At 26.6% G+C, this 23,182-nt stretch overlaps 2 protein-coding genes across 2 annotated transcripts; both read right to left on the bottom strand.

Annotated features, from left to right (window-relative positions):
• Nucleotides 1-5,399: 5,399 nt before the first annotated feature.
• LOC126836057 (uncharacterized) lies at nucleotides 5,400-10,237 on the bottom strand. Its single transcript, XM_050569043.1, has 11 exons — nucleotides 10,112-10,237; nucleotides 8,522-8,591; nucleotides 8,412-8,441; nucleotides 8,266-8,322; nucleotides 7,834-7,887; nucleotides 7,114-7,143; nucleotides 7,000-7,026; nucleotides 6,811-6,861; nucleotides 6,511-6,540; nucleotides 6,002-6,091; nucleotides 5,400-5,826 (listed from the first exon to the last, which is right to left on the bottom strand). Exons 2-11 carry the CDS (start codon nucleotides 8,583-8,585, stop codon nucleotides 5,564-5,566), a joined length of 696 nt encoding a protein of 231 aa, XP_050425000.1. The 5' UTR covers nucleotides 8,586-8,591; nucleotides 10,112-10,237; the 3' UTR covers nucleotides 5,400-5,563.
• A 1,852-nt stretch (nucleotides 10,238-12,089) lies between these two features.
• Nucleotides 12,090-16,658, bottom strand: LOC126835990 (uncharacterized). Its single transcript, XM_050568920.1, has 12 exons — nucleotides 16,547-16,658; nucleotides 15,866-15,932; nucleotides 15,752-15,781; nucleotides 15,608-15,670; nucleotides 15,165-15,218; nucleotides 14,737-14,766; nucleotides 14,624-14,650; nucleotides 13,944-13,994; nucleotides 13,624-13,653; nucleotides 12,868-12,969; nucleotides 12,507-12,590; nucleotides 12,090-12,413 (listed from the first exon to the last, which is right to left on the bottom strand). Exons 2-12 carry the CDS (start codon nucleotides 15,924-15,926, stop codon nucleotides 12,172-12,174), a joined length of 774 nt encoding a protein of 257 aa, XP_050424877.1. The 5' UTR covers nucleotides 15,927-15,932; nucleotides 16,547-16,658; the 3' UTR covers nucleotides 12,090-12,171.
• Nucleotides 16,659-23,182: the final 6,524 nt, after the last annotated feature.

Here is a 23,182-nt window from a genome sequence, read left to right as displayed (position 1 = left end):
TGCCTTGTTACCGAGTAAATATCCATTTAAGTATACCCACATTTCTAATTTTCAGAGCAGATTAAATTTAAAGAGTTCATTTTTTCAATGATACAATTGGTTTGATTTTTAATTTATAGCATGATATATTTGAATTTATTTTGTATTTTTTTCGATTGATAAATACATATTGTATTATTGTTAGTTTAGGTAACCCGATTATAGATATTATAGACTATTAATAACGATTGATAACTTGCTTAGCAACGGAAAAATCAGAATCGCCTGGACGATAAATAAACTATAATAATCATTACTTAGACGTCGACCCAAACGATTTTTTTTTCTTAATAAAGTTTAGTGATTTCTTTAATAATTATTTATTTATTTTTTTTTTTTTTAATGTGACTTTTCAAATAAATAAAAGCGACCGGTTATTTTTACTAAGACGCCAGAATTTCCGCAAGCGGCTGCTATCGAAAAATACCATTTGTCGACCAATTATTTAGATGTATGTTTTTATTATTATTATTATTGTTATCTCTAATCTATTACCTTTAATATCTTATCTTTTATTTCTTATCTCTATCTTATAAGATAATTATTTATCAGTTCTTTCAATCAAAAAACTAACACTAGATCACGTCACACGCACATATTTTCTATGGTTTCTACGGTAAGGTTCAGTTTGACGCACTCACAATTTTTCGTATTGACCCCAAGCCAATAGATAATTGCATTACGTTTCAAAGAACTATGATAATATAACTAATTTTTTCTACAACCAGTCATTAGTCATTGAAACTCAAACCATATATTATTTATATACTTGAAACTCAACGAGTTCATTACACGTTGACATTAATGTCAATTTTATGTTACCTAACGAAGAGCAAAACGATTCATGACATGACCTACAAATTAGATCGTCAACTACTAGAAAAAAACTACTCTCAACCGTCAACAAATACGTGAAAATTAATATTATTACTCTATCAATATCATGTATCGCCTACACAAAGAGAGTTACCGCTTTAATGGCTATTTACGACTGTCGAAAAATTCATAGTTACTTTGGTCTGGAACTTCTGGAACATCAATTTCTGTAACGAATACATCAAATACTCTATAATAAATAATACCAAGTTTTGATATTTTATTTATGACAATCACTTTAAAACTAAGAATAATAAGACCAATAATTGATTAACGCTAAATATTTTAAAAGAATTTAATTATTTCTCATAACAACATTTAAATTAACTGTTCAAATTATTATATTTAAAATAGTCATCAACCCCTTAAGCAAAATAACATGTGGCATTATAACTTTGAACTTTTTTTTCTATTAACTATTAACCCTTCACTGCATGAATTTTTTTTTAACCATATGCTATAAATGTACTTAATACTACTTAACAAAATTAAAATTAATTTTTTTTTAGTTTTGGTTTCACGGAAAACGATTATTAAAAAATTTGGAACATTATGAAACATTGTCCATACAAAGATGTATAGCATGAGCAATCCAGATATAAACAATAAATACAATTGTTCCATATATGGAACATTATGCAGTGAAGGGTTAACTATTTTTTTCGTTTTTCTTTGCACCTAAGGAAAAACTTTGCCTAAAAATGTTAAACTATATATATATTTACTTAATTGTAGTTTTATTTCTTCTTGCATAGCTTTTTGGAATTCTATACATTCTAAAATTTAAAGCAAAAAAAAATGTTTAATGTAGATATTTCTTATGATTTAAATATATATCTAATGAATATATGTGAAGTATTGTAAATATGAAATATAAAAATATGTTTACTATTTATGTTACTTAGGTATATATATTCTGAAATTAAAACAAATACGCTTTGTACTAAAATAATATCAAACAACTGGATAGACATATTTTCATATTTTTAAATGAAATTGTTACCCGGTACGACAATCATGTTATTCAGAGTTCCTAAAATTGAAATTACATAAAAATTATGATATTGGATTTAATTTTTTAATAAAAACAGGAAGTAGAAGGTCAAGGTACAAAAGTAGGTATATGTATTAGTAAGTCGGAAGAAATGTGCTAGATTCCATTTAGATTTTAGAGAAAAATTAAATATTTACACCACTTAAAAATCGTATAAAAAAGAATTTGAGTTTTTTATATAATTTTAAAATATATATATTTTTTAATTATGACTACCTAAAATACAAGTATCATAATCTTCATCATTAGCAGTTGTTTTAAGTACATGTTCCAATCCATCTAGAATACATAAATAAAGGTTCAGGATGTACAATTTTTTTAAGTTAGGTTGATTAGTCACTTCCTGAGACTAAGTGTGTTTTATACAAACTACAAAAAGTGCTACTTAAAGTATAAATAATTTAACTTTCATAAATAAAGTATTTTCACAGTTCAGAACACTTTATACCTCATGCACTTTTCTAAACACTAGAGAACACCAAGTTTTAAATCTAAAAATAACTTAACAATTAGCTAAATATAACAAAATAACTATACATGGCGTGTTCATTAGTTTTAAATAAATCTTACTTGCTATATAATTATTTTCTGCAATATAATTGTTCATATTATAAGCAAGCTCGATGTGTGCGTCTGTAATACATTATGTAAAAAATATTTGTATGAACAGTAAAATTTTAAAACCTATTTTTAATAAAAAAAAATTCTACAGACTTGTAAGAAAAACCTCCCTTTTATATTCCGCTGCAAAGAAAGTGAAAAATAGAATTTTTATAAATTATTACCTACCTCAAATAAATGAGAAAAAATGTTTAATACTTACTAAGTTCATCTGTCGAAACATTTACAAAGGTAAATGATATTAAAAAGCAAAAACGTAACATATTTATCTGTAATTAATAAGAAACATAAAATCAATGTATAATGGTCACATTCGCCATCAGAGATGAGGAAATTTCGGTATTACTAGGCTGTTTTTATTTGATAAAATTAATATTATTTTTACTACTTCAATGATATTTCCTAGAACCCTAAATTTATTTATTTTATAGCAAAGTAGAAATCGAACATGAAAGGTATTTACTGGGGCAAAAATAATAGTGAGTTGACATACACAAAAATAAAAAATTTGTAAAAATAATAATGGTTTAAAAACATTATTTAAAAAAATGTATTTATTTTAAAAATCTATTATAAATGCAGGGCAAAGGGGAAAAACGGTAGTTGTCACATTATGAAAATTTTAGAGTATGGCAAAAACAAAGTTCGTGAATTCCGCTCCCTCTTACATAATAACAAAACAATTCACATTAAATGCTATTCTAATGTATTTATTTAAACAATTTATTGACATAAATAAAAAAAATTAATGGCATAAATTAAAAAAAAAACCATTTAAAAAAAAAATGTTCATAATGTGACTACTACCCTTTTTCCCCTGTGCCCTTCAAATGCATATTTATAATTTTAATTTTACTTAATCTGTTATTTAAAAAGTTAAACACCTTAATCGTCGCAATGTACAGAACAATGACAAAACTGCAAAATTTGGTAAAGTTGACTAAATGCTTCAATGTGTTTAGATATAGCGACCGCATAAGGAAGAACAACGACGTAACTGCATTTGTAATAATTTCCCAAGAATTCCCATTTATATAAAATATTTTGATTCTTCTGTAAAATTTCAAGTATTGCAGTTGTGTCATTGTTCTACCGGTGCGGCGATATGTGTCTAAGACATAAGAAATAAATTAAAAATTTGTATCATAAATATGCAGTTAAAATACATATATTTTAAAGTATTCATATATATTATTTGATTAAAAACTTACTTTAAATACAATTTGAAGCTTAATACTATTACTTACTTGAATTATAGAATTGATAAGACTTTCAAAAAAAAGTTCAGTTCTGACTAACTGTTTTGAAGTGACTTCGTTGCGTTTTGTTTATGGACTTCGACCGAAACGGTAAAATCTAAATATATTTTGTTGAGTCTTTATTTTAATTCATTTACATAGCTGTTTTTTTTTTTTAATTATCGCATATTTATATTACACTGACATGGAATTACAAGAGATAATTTTCTTCTAATAATTTACATTAAAGAATTTTAAATATATTATTATTTTATCGATGAAAAAAAATCGCACATTGAAGGGCTGAATAATATTCGAAAGTCAGCTTTGAATATCAATGAACTTCATACTTTTAGATCACCCTATATATGTTTAGTGTACTGTATATTAATGTGTCTGGCTTGGTGATGGTTGATGTTGAACAATTTTTCTTGTGTACACAACTTTCAACACCTGAAATTTGTAAAATACTGTCGTGATATGTAAAAATAATATGGTATGTAAAAAATCGTATGCACTATACAAATAATTTAAAAAAAACCAATCGCTTGAGTTTTAAACGACACTTATACCGAATCAACTGAAAAATGTTAAATACTATAAGATTTTGAATAGTTAAGCTACGATTATTCTGTAATTATATTCCATGTAAAAATCCATATCAAAATCTTATTTGATATTCGTTTTATCTTAAATACAATATAACATTTTGTAAAAAATTCGTTTGCCATGATTTTGTATTAGGTAATTGTATATACTGTCGTCGTTTTACAAACAGATGACCGATTTATCTAAAACCAAGAATTTTTGTACAAAGAAAAATATCAACATTTTCATATACTATAGGTTACATGGGGCACCCACTAACTTAAAGTTACACCTTAAAATACATGAATGTAGAAATTTAAAACAAATTAAAATCTTCTTTAAAAATCAATGGATTTTATAGTTTTTGACCACCACATTCAGGATATTTTTTTAAAAGTGGTGCACTCTATATCCCATTAGGTTAAATAATGTTGTTATAAAATGTGCAATACAATATTTGAACTGTTATTTTGAAGAAGAACAGCTAAGACACATTTAAATTTAATTAATAGTTATAAAGTTATTAATGTATTATTTGTAGGTGATGAAGTATGAACAATTATACAACAAAGATGTTCGTTTTCGAACTCTCCGTTATTTTTGTGTTTTTCCATGTTTATCAATCGGATATTTTGCTTTTATTCAAAAATACCAGAAATTTAACATAACTTATTGCATTAGGGTTGTTCTTATTATTTTTTTTTTTTTTTATGATAACTGAAGATGGCACCCGCAAAAAGGTTACAAATTGTAAAAAAAAATACAATTCCACCGCAGTACTGATGATTTTTATATTTAAATTGTAAAATTTACACTATATCTCCTTAAAATAAAATTGAGATTAGGTTTTCAATATTTGTGAGGTATATTTTATAACGACATGACAAAGTCCTAGGTAAAGACATGGGCAAAAATATGAAGACAGAGGAAGAAAAATATAACTTCTATAAATTTAGAGGAAATTCGTTTATCACATAAGCAACAAATGTGATTATAATCTTGAGTAAAACTGTTTATTAAGAATTAAATTAATATGTAAAGTAACAACTTGGATATTAGTGCAAAATGTAAATATTATTTATGTAGTACAACAGCAGTACTATATAGCTGTAAAAGAGATACCCATTGGTTCATGGTCTAAATTATCTTAATGTATTGTTAATTGGTCAAAATTATCAATTGGTTCTTCCTCAAGTTGTAACCAATCGTCAGTACAGTTGCCGATGACTTGCCACCATTTTCCGATATATTTTTTGTATGTTTTTTTTGTAACCCCATCATACATGGTACACGTACCATCAGGCTCAATGCGAATATCCCTTTTATATGACAGTGGGAATTTTGTACTCATGAACACTGCTATCATGTAACACATATATGAATATGATTCTTCATCCTTATCAGACCCGACTAAAATAATAAAAAACTGTTTTTAATTTGCCAAACTAGTTACTACTTTTATTTATCATGGAAAACACAACTTCGTTACTTAAAAATAAGGGTCGCTCTCGTTTACATACATAAAATAAAAGACAAATAAATGTATAATTGGTTAAAACCTATACAGCTCTATGTTAAAATTTACCTATTGCCTTGTTCCAAATATTTGTTAAAGCTTTTCCAGTAAGTTTTCTTCTTTCATTTCCAAGGTCATCCAAATTTAATTCTTTAAAATCTGCAAGTTTATTAAAAGACCATGTTGATAAAAAAATAATAATTATTAATTATTAATAATAATAATTATTTTTTTTTAGCACCTATTTAATAAACTATTATTATTATTAATCTTGATTAAAAAAAAAAAAAAAAAAAACATGAATTGGTTGAATATACTATTTTTTAGAAACGCTGTATTCTGCTATGCATGATGTTTTTTTTTATCAACATTATATTTGAATAATAAAACAAGAATTTGTAAGCAAAATAATTCTTTTACAAACATGACGTTAGGTATGAAGCCCCACTATCTCTCTCTAGTTAAAAGTTTATTTTTTCAAAAATATTGTCTGACTTTTAATAATAAAAAAAAAAAGCGAATTTTAATTCTAAAAAGCCTTAAAGCCTGTTTAAGAATTTAAAAAAATTCGTAATTACTTTGGTTTGGAACTTTTGGAACATCAATTTCTGTAACAATTATATAAAATGTTAAATAACAATCACTGATAATCATAAGACTAAATAGTTTATGCAAAATATTGTAATAATATTAATTTATTTACTATAGCAACTTTTGAATTAACTGTTTAAACGATATTTCGAATGGTTAATATGGACTTATTCAATAAACATAAAGCGATAATAATATGATTGTATTTCTATTTAATTTTTATCGTTTTTCTTTAGAATTGAAGATTTTGATAAGGTTTGCATAAAAATGTTAAATTTTATATTTACTTAATTCATTTTGGATTTCTTCTCGCATAAATATTTGAATTTCCTTGCATACTGTAAATTTTTATATAATACATTTTAATTATTCATTTTTTTTTGTGATTCAAACCATAGTTCTCCAAAAATGTGCATAAATCATTAATTAGTGTAAAGATATAATATGGAATATATGGAACATAAATATGTGGTTACCCTCTATTTCGCTATGGTATGGATATTCTGAAATTAAAACGATACATTGTGTACTTAATGAATATCAAACATCTGTGTGAAAATATTTTCATAATATTTATTAAAAATTATTACCCGGTAAAGCGATCATATTAATCATCATCCCTAAAATTAAGATTTCATATATTAAGAATCTTGGATTATTTTTTTCTATTCTATTATAAACTGGAACAAGTTTTTTAATGTAGAAAAACATGTGTACTAGGAACTCGGAAGAAATCTCCTTGGCTCGATTATAATGGATAGATGAAAAATTTTGAAAATAAAACTGCTAAATTGAAAGAGATGTGACATTTAGAATAATATATAATTATTAGATTTGATTCACTGAGGTAATATTAAATTGTTCATAAAGGTTTCATTTAAATAATAGAAAAAACCTAATATTTATAGCACTGATAAATTTGAGTAGCATTTGTGATGCATTTTTAAGTTATTTTCAAATATTATTTTCCACTAGAAAGCATTATGTTTATTATTTTTATCATTATATAACTATTACTAATGGAGTAATATTCATTTTTATAAGCAATTATTTTCATTACAAAATCCATTGTATTTAATTTTCCACTAAAAACAAGAAGTTGAAAGACAATGTAAAAGAACAAGTGTATTAGTAACTCGGAAGAATTGTGCTTGATTGTTTTGAATATATTAGAAACTTTATAAAAATATAATAACCGAATTGAAGCAGATGTGGTTGCAATTTGGGTTGTATTTTTATTTAATTATTAATTATTTTTTTCTACTTTTAACTTAGTTTGTTTTTGTTTTTATATAATTTATTATAACTACCTAAAGTGTATTCATCATTCCCAATAATTTGTTCAATTACATGTTCCAATCCATCTGAAATAAACAAATAAAGAGTTGAGTTATTACAATAGTTTTGAACCAAATCAAAATAAATATATAAATCATCAGAATAAGCACTCGCTTACACCTTGCTTTAAGTTATGACTATTTAACTAATCTCTATGTCCCCTATTTGGATGATAAGTCACTGTCTAAAGCCAAGCGTATTAAATTATAGAAACCACTATTTTAAATATAAAAAAAATTATTTGATATTTACAAATTTAGCAAATCACACAGTGTTTAGTATATTCGTTCTTTATTATAGTTAGTGCATTTTCTGAACTGTTTATAGCAACCATCATTTTTAATTTCAAAATAACTCTACAACCACATAATATTATTAGCGTATTAATTTAATATATATCTTACTTGCTACAGAATTAACTTTTATAACCTCCTTTTTAAAGGCAAGCTTGATATGCTCGTCTGTAATACATTAAGCAAATTAAATGCATAAAAACAGTAAAATTTTAAATTTTAAAATGTTATTTTTATAAAATACAAATGTAACTGACTTGTAATGACAACATCCTGCTTATAATTGACTGTAAAAAAAAGTTAAAATTTGATTTTTTTTATACTGTCAACTACCACAAGTAAGTTAGTGTGGAAATAAAATAATTACTTATATCATAATATGTTGAAACATTTACAAAAGCCAATGAGATTAAAAGAAAGAAAAGTTTCATTTTTATCTGTAAATAATAATAAACATAAAAGCAATTTTCATTAGTCACAGTCACCAGAGTTGTGAAGGTATTAGTATTACAAGGCTGGTTTTTCATTTGACAAATGTATATTTATTCTTTTTGACAAAACCCAAGCTATTTCCTAGACGGCTAAATTGACTTCAAAATGGACATGTTTTTGGGCTGGGGGTCATTCAAAAATTATTATTAAATTCATGGTACGGTAAATGCAACGCATCTGGTCGCATCAATAAAATGCGACTACGTTGCTAAATGTGATAAAACACACTTTACAAACTTTATGACTAAAGGGTCAAAAGCGACATTATGCGGCAAAATATGATGGATCAAAATTTTAGATAGAGGGAATAAAAGTCAAAAGAAAGTACAGCGCATGAGCATAATATACCAGCCGTGATTCAGGTGGAATGTGGGTAGGCCGACTCACTGCCCAAATGCATAACTATGATTCAATTTTATTATTCGGTGGAGCCGAGAAATAGCTGATTTTTTTTATAAAGCAAGATAGAAATCGTTCTTGAACGGTAAATTACAGGGCTAAAATTATTATTGGCAAATCCTACTGAAGATGTATAAAATAGGTTGTCTGATGTATTTCAAAAGGAAATCGAAAATAGGTCTTTGTCGACCGTTTGAAATGTATCATTAAATATTTAGGTTACACTATTTCAAATACAAAATAGAGAATATTATTTTAAATAAATGTTTTAACGTTTTATTTAATATTTTCAAGAGAGTTAGCTTTTAAGAAGATATAGTATAGCGAATTTTCAAGCACATAAACTTTACTACGCATACTGACACATTATAGATTTAATGCAAACATGTATATGTTATAATCAAAATAGGATCATCTTTAAGACAGTATTTCATATTTGCTATAAAAAAAAAATCTTAAACATTAAGGTTAGTGTTATGAAATGTATGAAAACATAATTTCCAACGGCACATATTAAGTCAAACAGTGAATATGCGAATATTACAAAAAACAAATGTTGCTTTAAAACTATAATGGACTGTATAAAACTTAAGAGGGCGTCACACCAAAATTGAAACATATAAATAAGCTATGCTTTGGAAACAAATATAAGAAAAACGTAGTTAATTGACACTCTGAAAAAAATAACAAGAAATTGAATATATTAAATACTATATTGGATTTATTGCACAATAGTTTATGGCTTGAGTGGGACTAAGTAATTGCTTATGCCGCACTATTAACTTAATAGGTGGTATAATACCCTGTAATTATCATACAGTTCTCAAAAATTGAATTCATTTCATAAATCTTTATTAAATACCTATCTATGATTTTATTTTTTCCTAATTCATTATTAAAAGTAAAAAAAATAGTACTTAAACATAATATGTAATTAAGGCACACAAATAAAATACAATTCTGTATCTAGAATACGCGTTTAAAGTATTTTGGTTTTTAAATTTGCGAATATTTTACGATTAAAAGCGTAGGTACATGAATTCTTAAGATTATCAGTGTTACTTACCTTAATTATTAAGAGTGTTAAACTTTTAAGTTAATGCTCAGTTGTTTTAACTGTATTGATGTGAGTTTCTTGCCTGTTGTCTATGAACTTATTCCGACCGAAACAATAGAATCGAAATATATTTTGCAGTGTACCTTTGTTAGTTTACATAGCTGTTTTCTTTTTTTTTTTCAGTATGACTACATATTTACATTATACTGACGTGGAGCCATTTACTTGGTTATTTTCTTTTAACGTTTTGCATAGAATAATTTTCACTAAAATATTGTCGATGCCATTTTATCGATAAAAAATTCATCTCTATATATATATACTTCGAGAAACTCGATCAACAACGTTGCCAAAAGATACTTGATTTTGTTTGTATTTTGAGTTCGCAAAAATCGTTTATATGAATAATTTAATACTGAAAGGAATTTTAACCCAGTAATAGACAGTATAGTGGGGACGGGTAGGCCACAGTTCTACAGGAATTATTATAACTGTAACCGATAAAATCACTTTCAAATAATCCCTTTGATGCGAATCTGTGGAAACCGTACTTCACTTTTATACTTTCTTACTGTGCTGGTTTGTAGTATGGCCGGTTTGGACTGTACAAGTTTGAACTAACTATCCACAGATTGGCATCGAAACGTTCATTTGGAAGGGATTTTATCTACTGTCAGTTGTTATAATTCATGTAGACCTGTAACCTTTCCGTCCCCACTGTGCTGCATCTTTACTATTCCTCGACTCCAATATACTGTCTTTTTTTTTTTGTGAAGAAGTAAACGTTTCGTATTTTTACCAACCAAAGTACCAAATAGATGAAAATTTGTGATTTATAGGGTTGCTGTTTGAAAAAATTGGTTCAGTATATAAAATGTTACAGTGGATACAAAATTGAAAAATACACTACATTATTGTAAAACCAACAGCCCCTCAGCTCCGCATAGAAGCTAAAATTTAATTTTAAATGAAAATTTTTAAAATACTGACAATGTACATAGAAAGCATACATATACAGGGTGTACCACAAAGACTTGACAAATGAAATAACTTTTGTTCTAGTAAATATTTATAAGATTTTTTTTTACTTTAAACGTATAATAAAACGAGTGGTCGTCGTCATGCGAACGATTTGGCCAGAACATATAATTAAGACTATACTATCGTCATAAATCTCAAGGAGATTATAGCTCAGAAATAACCACCACTATTCAGGAGCCAGCAGGCTACAACATGTTCCATAGTTTATAGTTTTGGCCATTAGGCTTTAAGTAGACTGTAACTTTTTATTCTTTTGGTTACTTTCAATAGAGTAATGCGTGCAGAAAAAAATAACTCAACGCACTTACTCTACCGTACTTCACCTCCCATCCTATCCTTTAAACTTTAATAACTTTAAAAGGAATTATCCAAAACTAGTTGTCGATCAGTAAATATGTTCAGCAAATTATACCTAAAATAATGGCTATTTTAAGCTTAGTAAAATTAAAGTAACCAAAAGAATAAAACAAATTATTAAGAAAAGTAAAAGAATTAACAACAAACAGATGACAGTTTTATCCGAAACCAAGACTTTTTGACTACAAAAAATCCAGTATGAGTGTTACAAGTACGGGCGTGGTAAATGTTCTATTGGTACCATTTCGTTTTTTGTGTGAAAAACACAAAAACAAGTAGATTTTAGAACAACCATTATTATGATTTTTATTTTATTAAGGAAAACAAGTTAATATTATCATTTATCATATATCTGTTATATTTTTCTATTATTAATAATTATATTTTATCAATCTCCACTGATTGGTTTTTAGTTTAACTTTCAGCTTCGATGCGTCCCCACTATTATTGAAAATTAAAAAATCAATTATATATTATCAATTAATCATATTATCCGTTATTCTTGGTAAGGGCGAATCGTTAGCAAAACTGTTTACTATGAAATAACTTAACAAGAAGGATATTAGTCCAATATGTTAATAGATATAGATTAGGCATAAATTATTATTTTAATATAATAACAGTAGTACAGTGTAATTTAGAAGAATTATACATTTTATTCCTACTATTAGTTACAATAACTGTTTCTTAAGTAGTTGTACTTTATTATCATTGTCATTTACGCCTTCCACTTGCCACCATTCACCTTCAATTTCTCTATATATTTTGTCTCCTGTAATTCCATCCCCTATGATACAAGTATTATCAGACGCGGCAATAAGAGATTTTATATATGATGTTGGGAATTTTATACTCATGAACATTGCTATAAAACGACACATCGATATAGAAGAGGCATCAAATACAAATCTATCTAAAAATAAAAATAAAACATTATATATATATATTTAAAAATATATATAAATATATATATATATTTATATATTAAATTTACATTAGTACTTACCTACTACCCGGGTGATTCTATTTTTTGAAGATGCTGTACTACTTAGTTTTCTCTGTTCTAAAAGATTAGCCAAGTTGTCAATATCTGCCAAAATACAAAACAAACGTGTTGATGGTAAATAATAAAAATTCAAATTAAATTAGCTGCCCATGACACGATTGAAATAAATCCATATTTTAATGACGAAAATGGACAACAAGGGCTTGGGACGTGAACGGTCATAAACGCAAAGATTCGATCCGGATCTCTTATATTATAATATACCGAACAACATGAACCTGCATTACGTGTTGCCTATGAGTTAAGAATGAGCATTAAGCAATAGAAGAAAAAAAAATTATATAATTTCGATAATATTTACCTAACGCTTGGCTCATTAAACTTTTTAGAGCTTGTCCAGTAAAACGTCTTCTCTCTTCTCCAAGTTGTGTCAAATTTAATTTTTCAAAATCAGCAAAAGTAACTAAACGATCGAGTGGATTACAAACAATAAAAAAAATAATTAGGTGCTCGTGATAATTACACTACAAAGAACTATGATACAACTATTTGTTTGTACAACCAATCGTTAGTATTGTAACTCCAAGAATTTTTTATTTATATAATTATTAATTAACATTAAAAAAAACATCTGAATAATTATTTTATTATTCTGGCAATTATGACGTATCGTCTTCCCAATACTTTTACGGTTATTAAATAATCGATAGCATTATATGTATATTATAGTATATTTAATAACATAAACTGAAATTGAAAGTGTGAAAGTTTATTTGAAAGTGATTTAAGTGTAAATAATTATTTGAAAAGATCCATGCCCCCCATAAACTCCATTCTATTATGCCTTAAACCCCACGAGTTTTTATTACATAAAATGTATAGCCCAACTCAAAGCTATGCGATTTCAAAATTGTATACAATAAAAGTTAAATTAATAACAAATAAAAAATACAATTTTTAATTAATAAAGATTTTTTTTTTTTTTGAAAAAGGTAAAAATTGTTTTCCCCCCAACTAAAAGTTTATTTTATTAAAAATATTGCTATACATATAAGAAAACAAAGAAAATCAGGCCTTTAAGACTATTGGCGACTATCGAAAAATGTCTACATATTACTTTCGTCCGGAATTTCAGGAACATTAATTTCTGCAACAAATATATGATTAAATCATTATACAGTTAATAAAACAAGGTTTTAAGTGTTTTATCCATAATAGTCGTTCCAGACCGAGATTAATAATTACACCATTTTAATGTTGTAAAATGTTGTAGAAATATTTATTTATTTTTAATAGCATCAACGGTCATCAAAGCTTATGCGAAAAACAAAAAGCGATTTGACTAAAACTCAATATAATTTCCATCGTTATTTTTAGAACAAAGGAATTAGAGTTTTTGAAAATTGTTGGCTAAAACATGTTACATTTTATATTTACTTAATTGCATTTCTATTTCTCGTTGCATAGTTCTTTGGATTTCCATAGATACTGAAAATTTAAACTGAATTAATATTACCTATAATTGCACCCAACTGAAATATGAATGTATATACTTTTTTTTTCGCCTCTCCCAGCCGAACGTAATGGTTATCTAGGCAAGCGCTCCTACTTAACTCATTTTTTTTTTTTTTTAGTGTTTAACGGTGAGTTTTTTAAAAATATTTTCTAACAACCTTCAACAGTATACCCTTAACTTTAAAACGCCTGCACTCATTTATCAAACAACATTAAGAAAACGTATTAAATCTTGATTTTAAGTCTCTCATTTTAAAATACTGAAACCACAATCTTGTCATATCTACTAGAATCACTTATAACTAATACTTCTATGAACATAACTGTTAATCGCGAGACTTCTGATTAAATTACCAACTGCTGGAATTTTTTTCTTTGTTCTATACTAATGTAATTATTGTGATTTACGCCATTGTATATATTTAAGACTATATATACTATGTACTGATCAGTAGGCTGTTTGCTCGCGGCAATCCATAAACTGGGCAGCACGCCATCATTATTGTTTTATAAATAAAGGTTGTATCTCTCTTATTCTCAATACAAATAACCAATTATTGAGTGTAAAGTATTGCAAACGTGAGATATAAATATGTGGTTACCATTTATGGCGTCTTGATATAGATATTCTGAAATTAAAACGAAACATCGTGTACTTAACGGATATCAAACAACTGTATGGAAATAATTCCATTATATTCATTGAAAATATTACCCGGTACAGCGATCATATTATTCATCATTCCTGAAATTAACATTACATTTATTAATGATATCGGATTACATTTTTTTTTATTCTTTTATGAACAGGGAAACAAAGCTTAAGGTAGAAAAATCGTGTTTATTAGAATAGTATCGGGGAAAATGTGCTTGGCTCGTTTATAATATTAAATAGATGACAACTTTATAAAAATAGAAAAGTTGAATTGAAGCAGATTTGGTGGTTAGAAGAAAATATAATTTTTAGATGAGATGACAGAGCTAACAGATTCTTTTCATGTAGATTAAATTTAGATTATGGAGAATATCTAATATTTATATCACTGATCAATTTGCGTGGAGATGCATTTTTATATTATTTTTATCATTTTTCTCCCCTAGCTTTATCTTCATTTTTTTTTATTATTATACAATTATTACTACCGAAGTAATATCTATTTTCATAGACAATTGTTTTAATTACATGCTCCAATCCATCTAGAATAAACAAAAAAAGGGTTGAGTTATTATAAAAGATTCAAATAAAATCAAATTAGGTATATAAATCTTATTAGAATAAGACTGAACTATGCTTCAAACAGTGACAATTAAACTTAATGCTATTTCCTCTATTAGATTAAATAGTAGTTCCCTAAGATTGTGTGTACTTTTAACAAACTATAGGAACTGCTACTTTAAATATAAATAATTTGACCTTTTATGAATAAGGTATTAGTACAGTGTTCGTAACATTGGCTCTATGTACTCATGCACTTTTCTCAACAGTATGGAAAATTAAATTTGAATTCTACAAATAAATTAACGTTTAGCTAAGCATAACAAAATAACTATACATGACGTGTACATTAACTTTAAACAGATCTTACTTGTTATGTACATATTTTCTACAATACAATTGTTCATTCCGTAAGCGAGCTCGATGTGAGCGTCTGTAATACATTATGTACAAAGTATGTATGTAAACAGTGAAATTAAATAGCTATTTTTAATAAAATACTAATTTTACTAACTTGTAAGGAAAACTTCCATTTTATATGCCGCTGTAAAGAAAATGAAACATTAATTTTTTTTTTTTATATTTTCAACTACTTTAAGGTAGGTACGTGTGAAAATAAAATAATTACTCATATTATATGCTGAAACATTTACAAAGGCCAATGATGTTAAAAAACAAAATATTTTCATTTTTATCTGTAAATAATAATAAACATAAAAGCAATTTATATTAGTCACAGTCGCCTGACTAATTGTAAGTAAAAATATGGTGACGTACATTTTTACTGAAAAAAATAACTAGTCGATAACCAGTTTATAATAATAATTTTTGAATTAAATAATATGAATTTTTTTTATAAAACCATTATGGACTGATAAAAACATAATTTCAATAGCTGTGTTTTGGTCAAACAAATTTAGGAAGAATGATTGCTTAAAAATCTTGTTCTAAACGATGTTATGGACTGATAATAAAAGATTTCAATAAAAAATATTAAATGTTGTGTAAAAAGTTTTTCTACCCATCGTTTAGCTTGTTAATGGGGTTGAGTTACTCAGCCTTATTAATAAGCTGAAAGCTATTGTGTGATTAAACTAGGCGTGAACCGATATCCAACATGAATCATATTGTTAATAGATAATCGGGTTCTTCTTAAATATAGTTTTGATATTTCTTGAAAAAAGTAAATTGATATTGGTAATGATTTCATTTGCAATGGGTAAAGGAAAAAATCAATATCGGCTCTTTCCAATCGGACATCTTTAGTTTTATTGTAGTTACATTTAATGGAAATTGATAAAATACTCACCTAAATGATTGAAGAATTTCAATGATAACAAACAACTTGATCAGTTTTTTTAAACTAGCTGTTGATCGTCTTGTGACTTGTAGGTGGGCTTGTATTTCGGCCGAAAATAAAATATTAATTATGTTTTTGCAGAGTTTTTATGTGAATTTATTTACAAAGATGGTTGTCAATAATATGAATTACCGTGTATATAATATAATTCATAGCTGAGTTTAGACTATCATAGGTATTTTATATTATTGGTATTAAAATGATTCATACATACAGAGTGATTCAACTAACGTAAGACACCCATTTTCTCGGAAAATATGATTATTTTGAAAATTATTTTTTTCCCTATTCTTTTTGGTATAAGTTTTACTATGTTTTTCAATACTTTGAACATTTTTATCTCCATCCCTTGTACGATAAAAAGGGTGTAAAATTACGTTTTTAAATGGCAACATATCGCTATAGAATAGCTATTTAATCACAACAATCAAAAACCGTGGTACAAGTAAGTTGATAACAGCTGTTATGATGATAATGTTCGTACATAATATTATTGCCTTTAATCTAGTTATCATATTTTTCTACTATCTATGTTCTACATACAATAGCTTTAAAATGTGGCTTACAATCTCATAAGTGCATACATTTGAATGGACAACCGTCGCGAACCGTTATTATTATTTGTTTAGTTGTGTACCATTTGTTCAAAAAATGTTACTCTGTGCTACAATAATTGTTTTAAACAATTTACACTAATTAAGGAATTTAGGACCGTAACAGTATTGTTAAAAACGTAAATGTAACAGGCAACAGCCGACAGCTAGTGGCTATAAACGTTAGTGATGTTTAACTAATAAGTAAAGTACTTTGCTCTAATGGGAGTATACTGTATATAATACATAAATATTATTTTTATTGAGTATAAGCGATTATAATTTAAATTATAGAGTACAAACGATTTAAACATGAATCATCGACCATTCCAACTAAATTTAACAAGACATTAATTATGTGTTATTTCATATTTGAACAACATAATTTTTGCAAAAAAAAATACTTATAAAAAGTATTAAATTGTAGTGCTGTATTTACAAATAAGCATCAAAGCGTTAATTTGAAAGTTATTTTATCCAGTATACATACAGTAGAGTATAGGCATAATGGAATGAAAGCATAAAGGCTACGGAGAGAACACAAGTATACAGGAATTGTTATAACTAAAAGTCATATAAATAAAAGATAAAATTGAATAAAATCCCTTTCAAATAAACACTTCAATGCTTATTTCTAAACACAGCACTTCAATTTAATACTTTATAACTTTGCTGACTTAACTGTGCTTGGTTAGAACTGCACTGGCTTGAAAATATTAACTACTGATTTGCATCGAAGCGTTTATTCGAATGTGATTTTATCACTTTCAGATTTAATAAATCCCGTAAACCTGTGACCTCCCCGTCCCCACTGTACTGGTTTTTTTTTTAACGCTTTAAAGTGATCTGTAAAATATAGTAAAAATATTAAGTATCTGTAACACACATATTATGTTATTATAACAGTGAGTAAAGCTGTTTATTGTAAATTACATAAAATTGTATATAAACAACTTAGATATAAGTGCAAAATAAAAATATTATTTAAATAATACAAAAATAGTACATAATCATTGTAAAAGTGTTACACTGGTTCTGGAACGAGTTCTACACAAGTGTCAACGTCATTCCCTTAGACTCGCCACCATCTGCCCTCAAATTTTCTGTATCTTGTGCTTCCCAACCACCTACTAGATATGGTACACAAAGTCCCAGACTCAACAACATCTTGTGTGAAAAATTGAGGGTATTTTGTACTCATGAACAATGCTATGAAACGACACGTCCAATTTGTACTAAATACATTTCCAGCTAAAAAATTAATTAACACATAACTATGTTACTTGAAAATAAAACTACAATACAAAGTGCTTGGTATCATTTTTGAGCAGCTTTTTTCATTATAAGGAAGTATGTTTTAGTTTTGACTATATATTAAGATTGTACAAATGCATATTCTATTTATCACATATTGTGTTAATTGTTAACATGTTTAATTAATTGTATCCTTGATATATTGTTATGAACTGACGTTAAAACGCATCTCACAAGCCCATAAAATAAATTTAAATCATAATGTTATAAAGAACTATACGGGGTGTTTTTATTATTATTAAGAGTCAAGTCAAATTCTATTACACACGTATTATAAAATGTGTGTGTGTTATTTTATTTGAATACAGTGAAAAAAATAAATTTGCATGTTAAAGTAATATAAATAAATTTATTTTTGAGTTATTTATGTCCATAAAATATATGTTTGAGTAATAATTTATATATTGTGTAAACGGACATTGTGTACCTACAATAATACTTAAGATTTTCCATATGGTGTAAAATACATGGGAGATAGTCTAGAAAAAGAGGTGTAGGAACAAAGCTGTCTTTGTATAGTAACACAAGTGCAGTTTTGTTGTAGAATATAAAAAGCATTTGTGTTAAGGGGTTGGGGCTCATTCTAAATGTTCTGTAATCCTAGTTTATTGTGATTACGATATACTCTTTATATATATTAGTATTATTTATGTGTCTATTGACTCTATATTAATATTTACCTATCGCCCTGTTCCACATACGTTTTAAAGGTTCCAAAATAATACGTCTTCTTCGTGTTGCTAGATCTACCAAAGTATATGCTTCAAAATCTGCAAATTTATTAAATGACCATGTTGTTATATGTATATATAACATTTTTACTATATAATACTTTAAAAATAGTAGTCATTCAAATAAGATTTTCCCAATTGTTATACATACAAAATAATAAATAATCAAATTATTTTAGCATAAGCGAACTGTTTTTATTTCATCATCACATTCTCAATTCAAAAAAGTTGGCTGGGTGTGAATTTTATTCGTTTGTCCTCTTCCTCTCCTTCCTTCTACATGCATTACTGTTTTTACTATTTTCGATTCTTGTCTCCTCCTTAAGCATTCTCATCTCCACTACACTAATTTTCTATTCTATTTTCCTATCCCTTACAAATCTATGCCACAAGATTGTGAGGGATTGGTCAATAACTTTTTTTTCGTTTTACATCAGTTGAACACCGTTATAGAAGCCAAAAGTTTACAAATAAAAACAAAAGAAACCGAGCTTCACTAAGGTTTGTCATCCAATGGCATAATAGGCTTGCAAAATAAATGTTTTAAATGAAACTTAAGTCTGTAAGGACTGTACAACACAGTCAGTCTCAATACACTTTTGTAAAAGTTATCGTTAAGTTTAATTAGAATTATCTTGTCACATAAAACACCTGATGAGAATCTATCCAATAGATCCAATTACACTTAATCCTATATTTTACATCTTCACTACTCTCACTTTCTTTTTTAGAAATGATCTTAAATACATATATAAACAACCTCACCTACTACGTTATCATTTATTACAATTGTTTGCAAGTTGTTCGACTAAATTGCATTTAAATCATTTTTAAAATAGATAGTTATTTCAATACATTTTTATTCGATTAAGGTAAATAAAATACATTTTGTAAAAAGTAAATATCAGAAATTTGGAACTCTTATGGAATATTTAACATATTTAGAAATCTTTATCCAAATAACAAATTGTGTTAATAAATAATTTGCAATTAGACATACCTTAATGCAAAAAATATGTAAACTACGGAATCATAGTCGTATTAAATATTATTTAAAAAAACATAAATTGGTTGAGTATTCTATTCTTAGAGACACTTTATTCTGCTGCGCACGCTACATTTTATTATTGGCTTGAAATTTGAGCATTAAAAGATAAAGAATTTTTAAAGCAAAGTGTATTTACTAACATAACGTTCAAAGCGTCTCTATCTTAACTAAAAGTTTCTTTAATTGAAATTATTTTTTACTTTTGATATAAAAAAAAAATAAAGCAAATCTCTTTTCTGAAGAACTCTTAAAGGCTGTTTACGATTATCAAAAATGTGTAATTACTTGGATCTGGAACTTCAGTATAACGAACATCTGTAACAGGTATATCAAGTGTCATTTTCTTACACAGTTAATAAAAATTGTTTATATATATTAACAATACAGGCACTCTTAAACTATAATTAATTAGATCGATAAATTAATACAAAATATAGTATTCATGTTAAATAATATTTCGAATGGTTAACAGAGGCTCATTCAATAAACATAAAGTGAAAATATGAAGTAATATTTTGAAAATATTCGGTTGTTGGAAAAATTATTGGATATGTAACAGTATTAAATGTTTAAATGTACCTAGGTGATTAGATATTTGGCTTCTTAAAGCTTCTTGGATATCCTTGCAAACTGTAAAATAAATTGTAATTATTTATTTCTTGTGATTGAAACCAATATGTATAAATGTATGTATATTGTGTGCATATTATAATAATCCTCCGTAATATGTATAGAATATTATGAACGTGTTAAACTACTGTATATAAGGAATATAAATGTGTAGTTACAATTTCAGTCTCTATGGTAATGAAAGTCTGAAAATAAAACAAGTACGTTGTGTACTCAATGTCTATAAAACAACTGTACAGAATTAATTCTTTAAAAATATTACCCGGTACAGCGAACATATTATTCATCATTTCTAAAATTAACATTTCATATATTAATATTTATCTATTTAATTTTATATTCTATAATAAACTAAAAGAAGAATTGTAAGGTAGGAAAAACATTTGTATTAGTAACGTGGAAGAAATCTCCTTAGCACGATTATTTTTAATAGAAATAGAGACCATATGAAAATATAATGGCCAAATCGAAGTAGTTGTGGCAATAGAATGAAATATAACTATTAAACGAAATTGACAGCAACAGAGAAAATTATATAATTTAAATCTCTTATAAATTTGCATTATGATGTTGAATTTAAGTTGCAAATTTTATATAATTATAAAATGTTTTTAACTACTTATTTTTTTTTATTATTATTTAGTTATAACTACCTAAAGTAAAAGAATTGTTCTCAACAATTTTCTCAATTACATACTCCAATCCATCTAAATGAAACAAAAAAATGTTTAAACAAAATCAAAATAAATTTACAAGTCATCAGAGTAAGCACTGATTTACACCATAAATTATTATGTAATGACAATTTACCCTACCACTACTCCTACTATCAGGTTATAATATAATCACTGCATAAATTCAAGTGTATTGAATTATATAAACCTCTATACTACTACTAAATATGAATATAAGTTATTTGACATATTTTAATATTTAGAAATTTGGTTCTTGTTTTTAGAAACTATAGTTTTTAATTTAAAAATAACTGTACTGTCAAACAAACATAACAAAATAGTAATACTGTCGCATACTAATACAATTAGGTGGCGGCCTCTAGGGTTGCACCGCCACAAGTCTTCCCTTCAGTTGGCAACACTGCGCATCGGTCAACAACAGCCCACCTTGTAGACGAGTAAATCGATCACCCTCGTGGTCGCTTTTGTGTGCGCTCGGGTGCATAGGCGGACTTAGGGGTTGATTTTTGGGGGCGCTTTAGTCCCAGACAATCATTTAGACACTGATGTAGCCTACAAAATCTTTATTTTTCGTAAATTTTCCGCTTTAAGTATGTGTGGGCATTTATATGCAATATTTTGTTATTTTTTTTTATTGATGCAACATGTATAATATTATAATCGAAGTTGATTATCAACTGATAACAAAATTATTATTATATAGTAAATACTATAAATATACTGTTAATTTATATTTTACACTTGCTGACTACTTTTATTATAGTTTGAGTATGTTTATATACAAAAATATTGCCCCCCTCCCCCCAGGCAAAGATTCAAAGCCTCTACTGTAGAAGTGTTTATAATTAGTTTTTTAAATTTTTTTTCTAACTATAAATCGAATTAATTTTCTAATAGTTTAATTAAAAATTTGTCTTTTAACGTCTATACATCATTTTTTCTATTTATTTTAGCTAAAAAATGTCCAGTAAAATATAAAATTTAGTTTAATGTTCTCGATGAGGTGATAGAAGGCTGGAATACTATTATTTCCATCCACATACTTCGTCTATAATTTAAAAAGCGTATTATACAAAAATGATTTATTCCATAACAAACCAGTTTTTAGTTTTCACTAGGTACATTATTGTTCTATACTTAATGGATGAATTAAATATTTAGGTTAAAAATTGACTTTTTAAAGTTATCTTCAACATTTATTCTTGAAAATAATGCCTACTGTAAAATTGTTTTGTTTAAAACAACTACGGTAATTATAATTCAATTTACGAATATAACTTGCTCCACTTGCCAAAACAAACCGAAATATTTTTGATGTATTAAAAACACTATCTGCACTATTTGTCAGTAAAATAGGCAATGAATTGGTTTTATTTTTTACCCCAAAATGTTTTAACATGAAAAAAAAATAAAAAACATTTCATTTTACCGCGGGTTTTCAACTATTTTTATAATATCTGCGATAAGTTTGCTTTATTATTAATATATATATACAATGTTTATATTTTGTATTTGTTTATACTTAGCTGTGAAAAAGTAGTCTAAATGACAATAACAACCCTTCACCCCACCTT

This window comes from Adelges cooleyi, unplaced genomic scaffold (assembly GCF_023614345.1).
Source record: "Adelges cooleyi isolate 19-005CV unplaced genomic scaffold, UGA_ACOO_1.1 ACOO_flye_CR_arks_rails_tigmint_CR_PRNA_1, whole genome shotgun sequence".
Taxonomy (NCBI): domain Eukaryota; kingdom Metazoa; phylum Arthropoda; class Insecta; order Hemiptera; family Adelgidae; genus Adelges; species Adelges cooleyi.
Note: the sequence above shows the minus strand (reverse complement) of the source record. Positions and strands in the feature narration are given on the sequence as shown.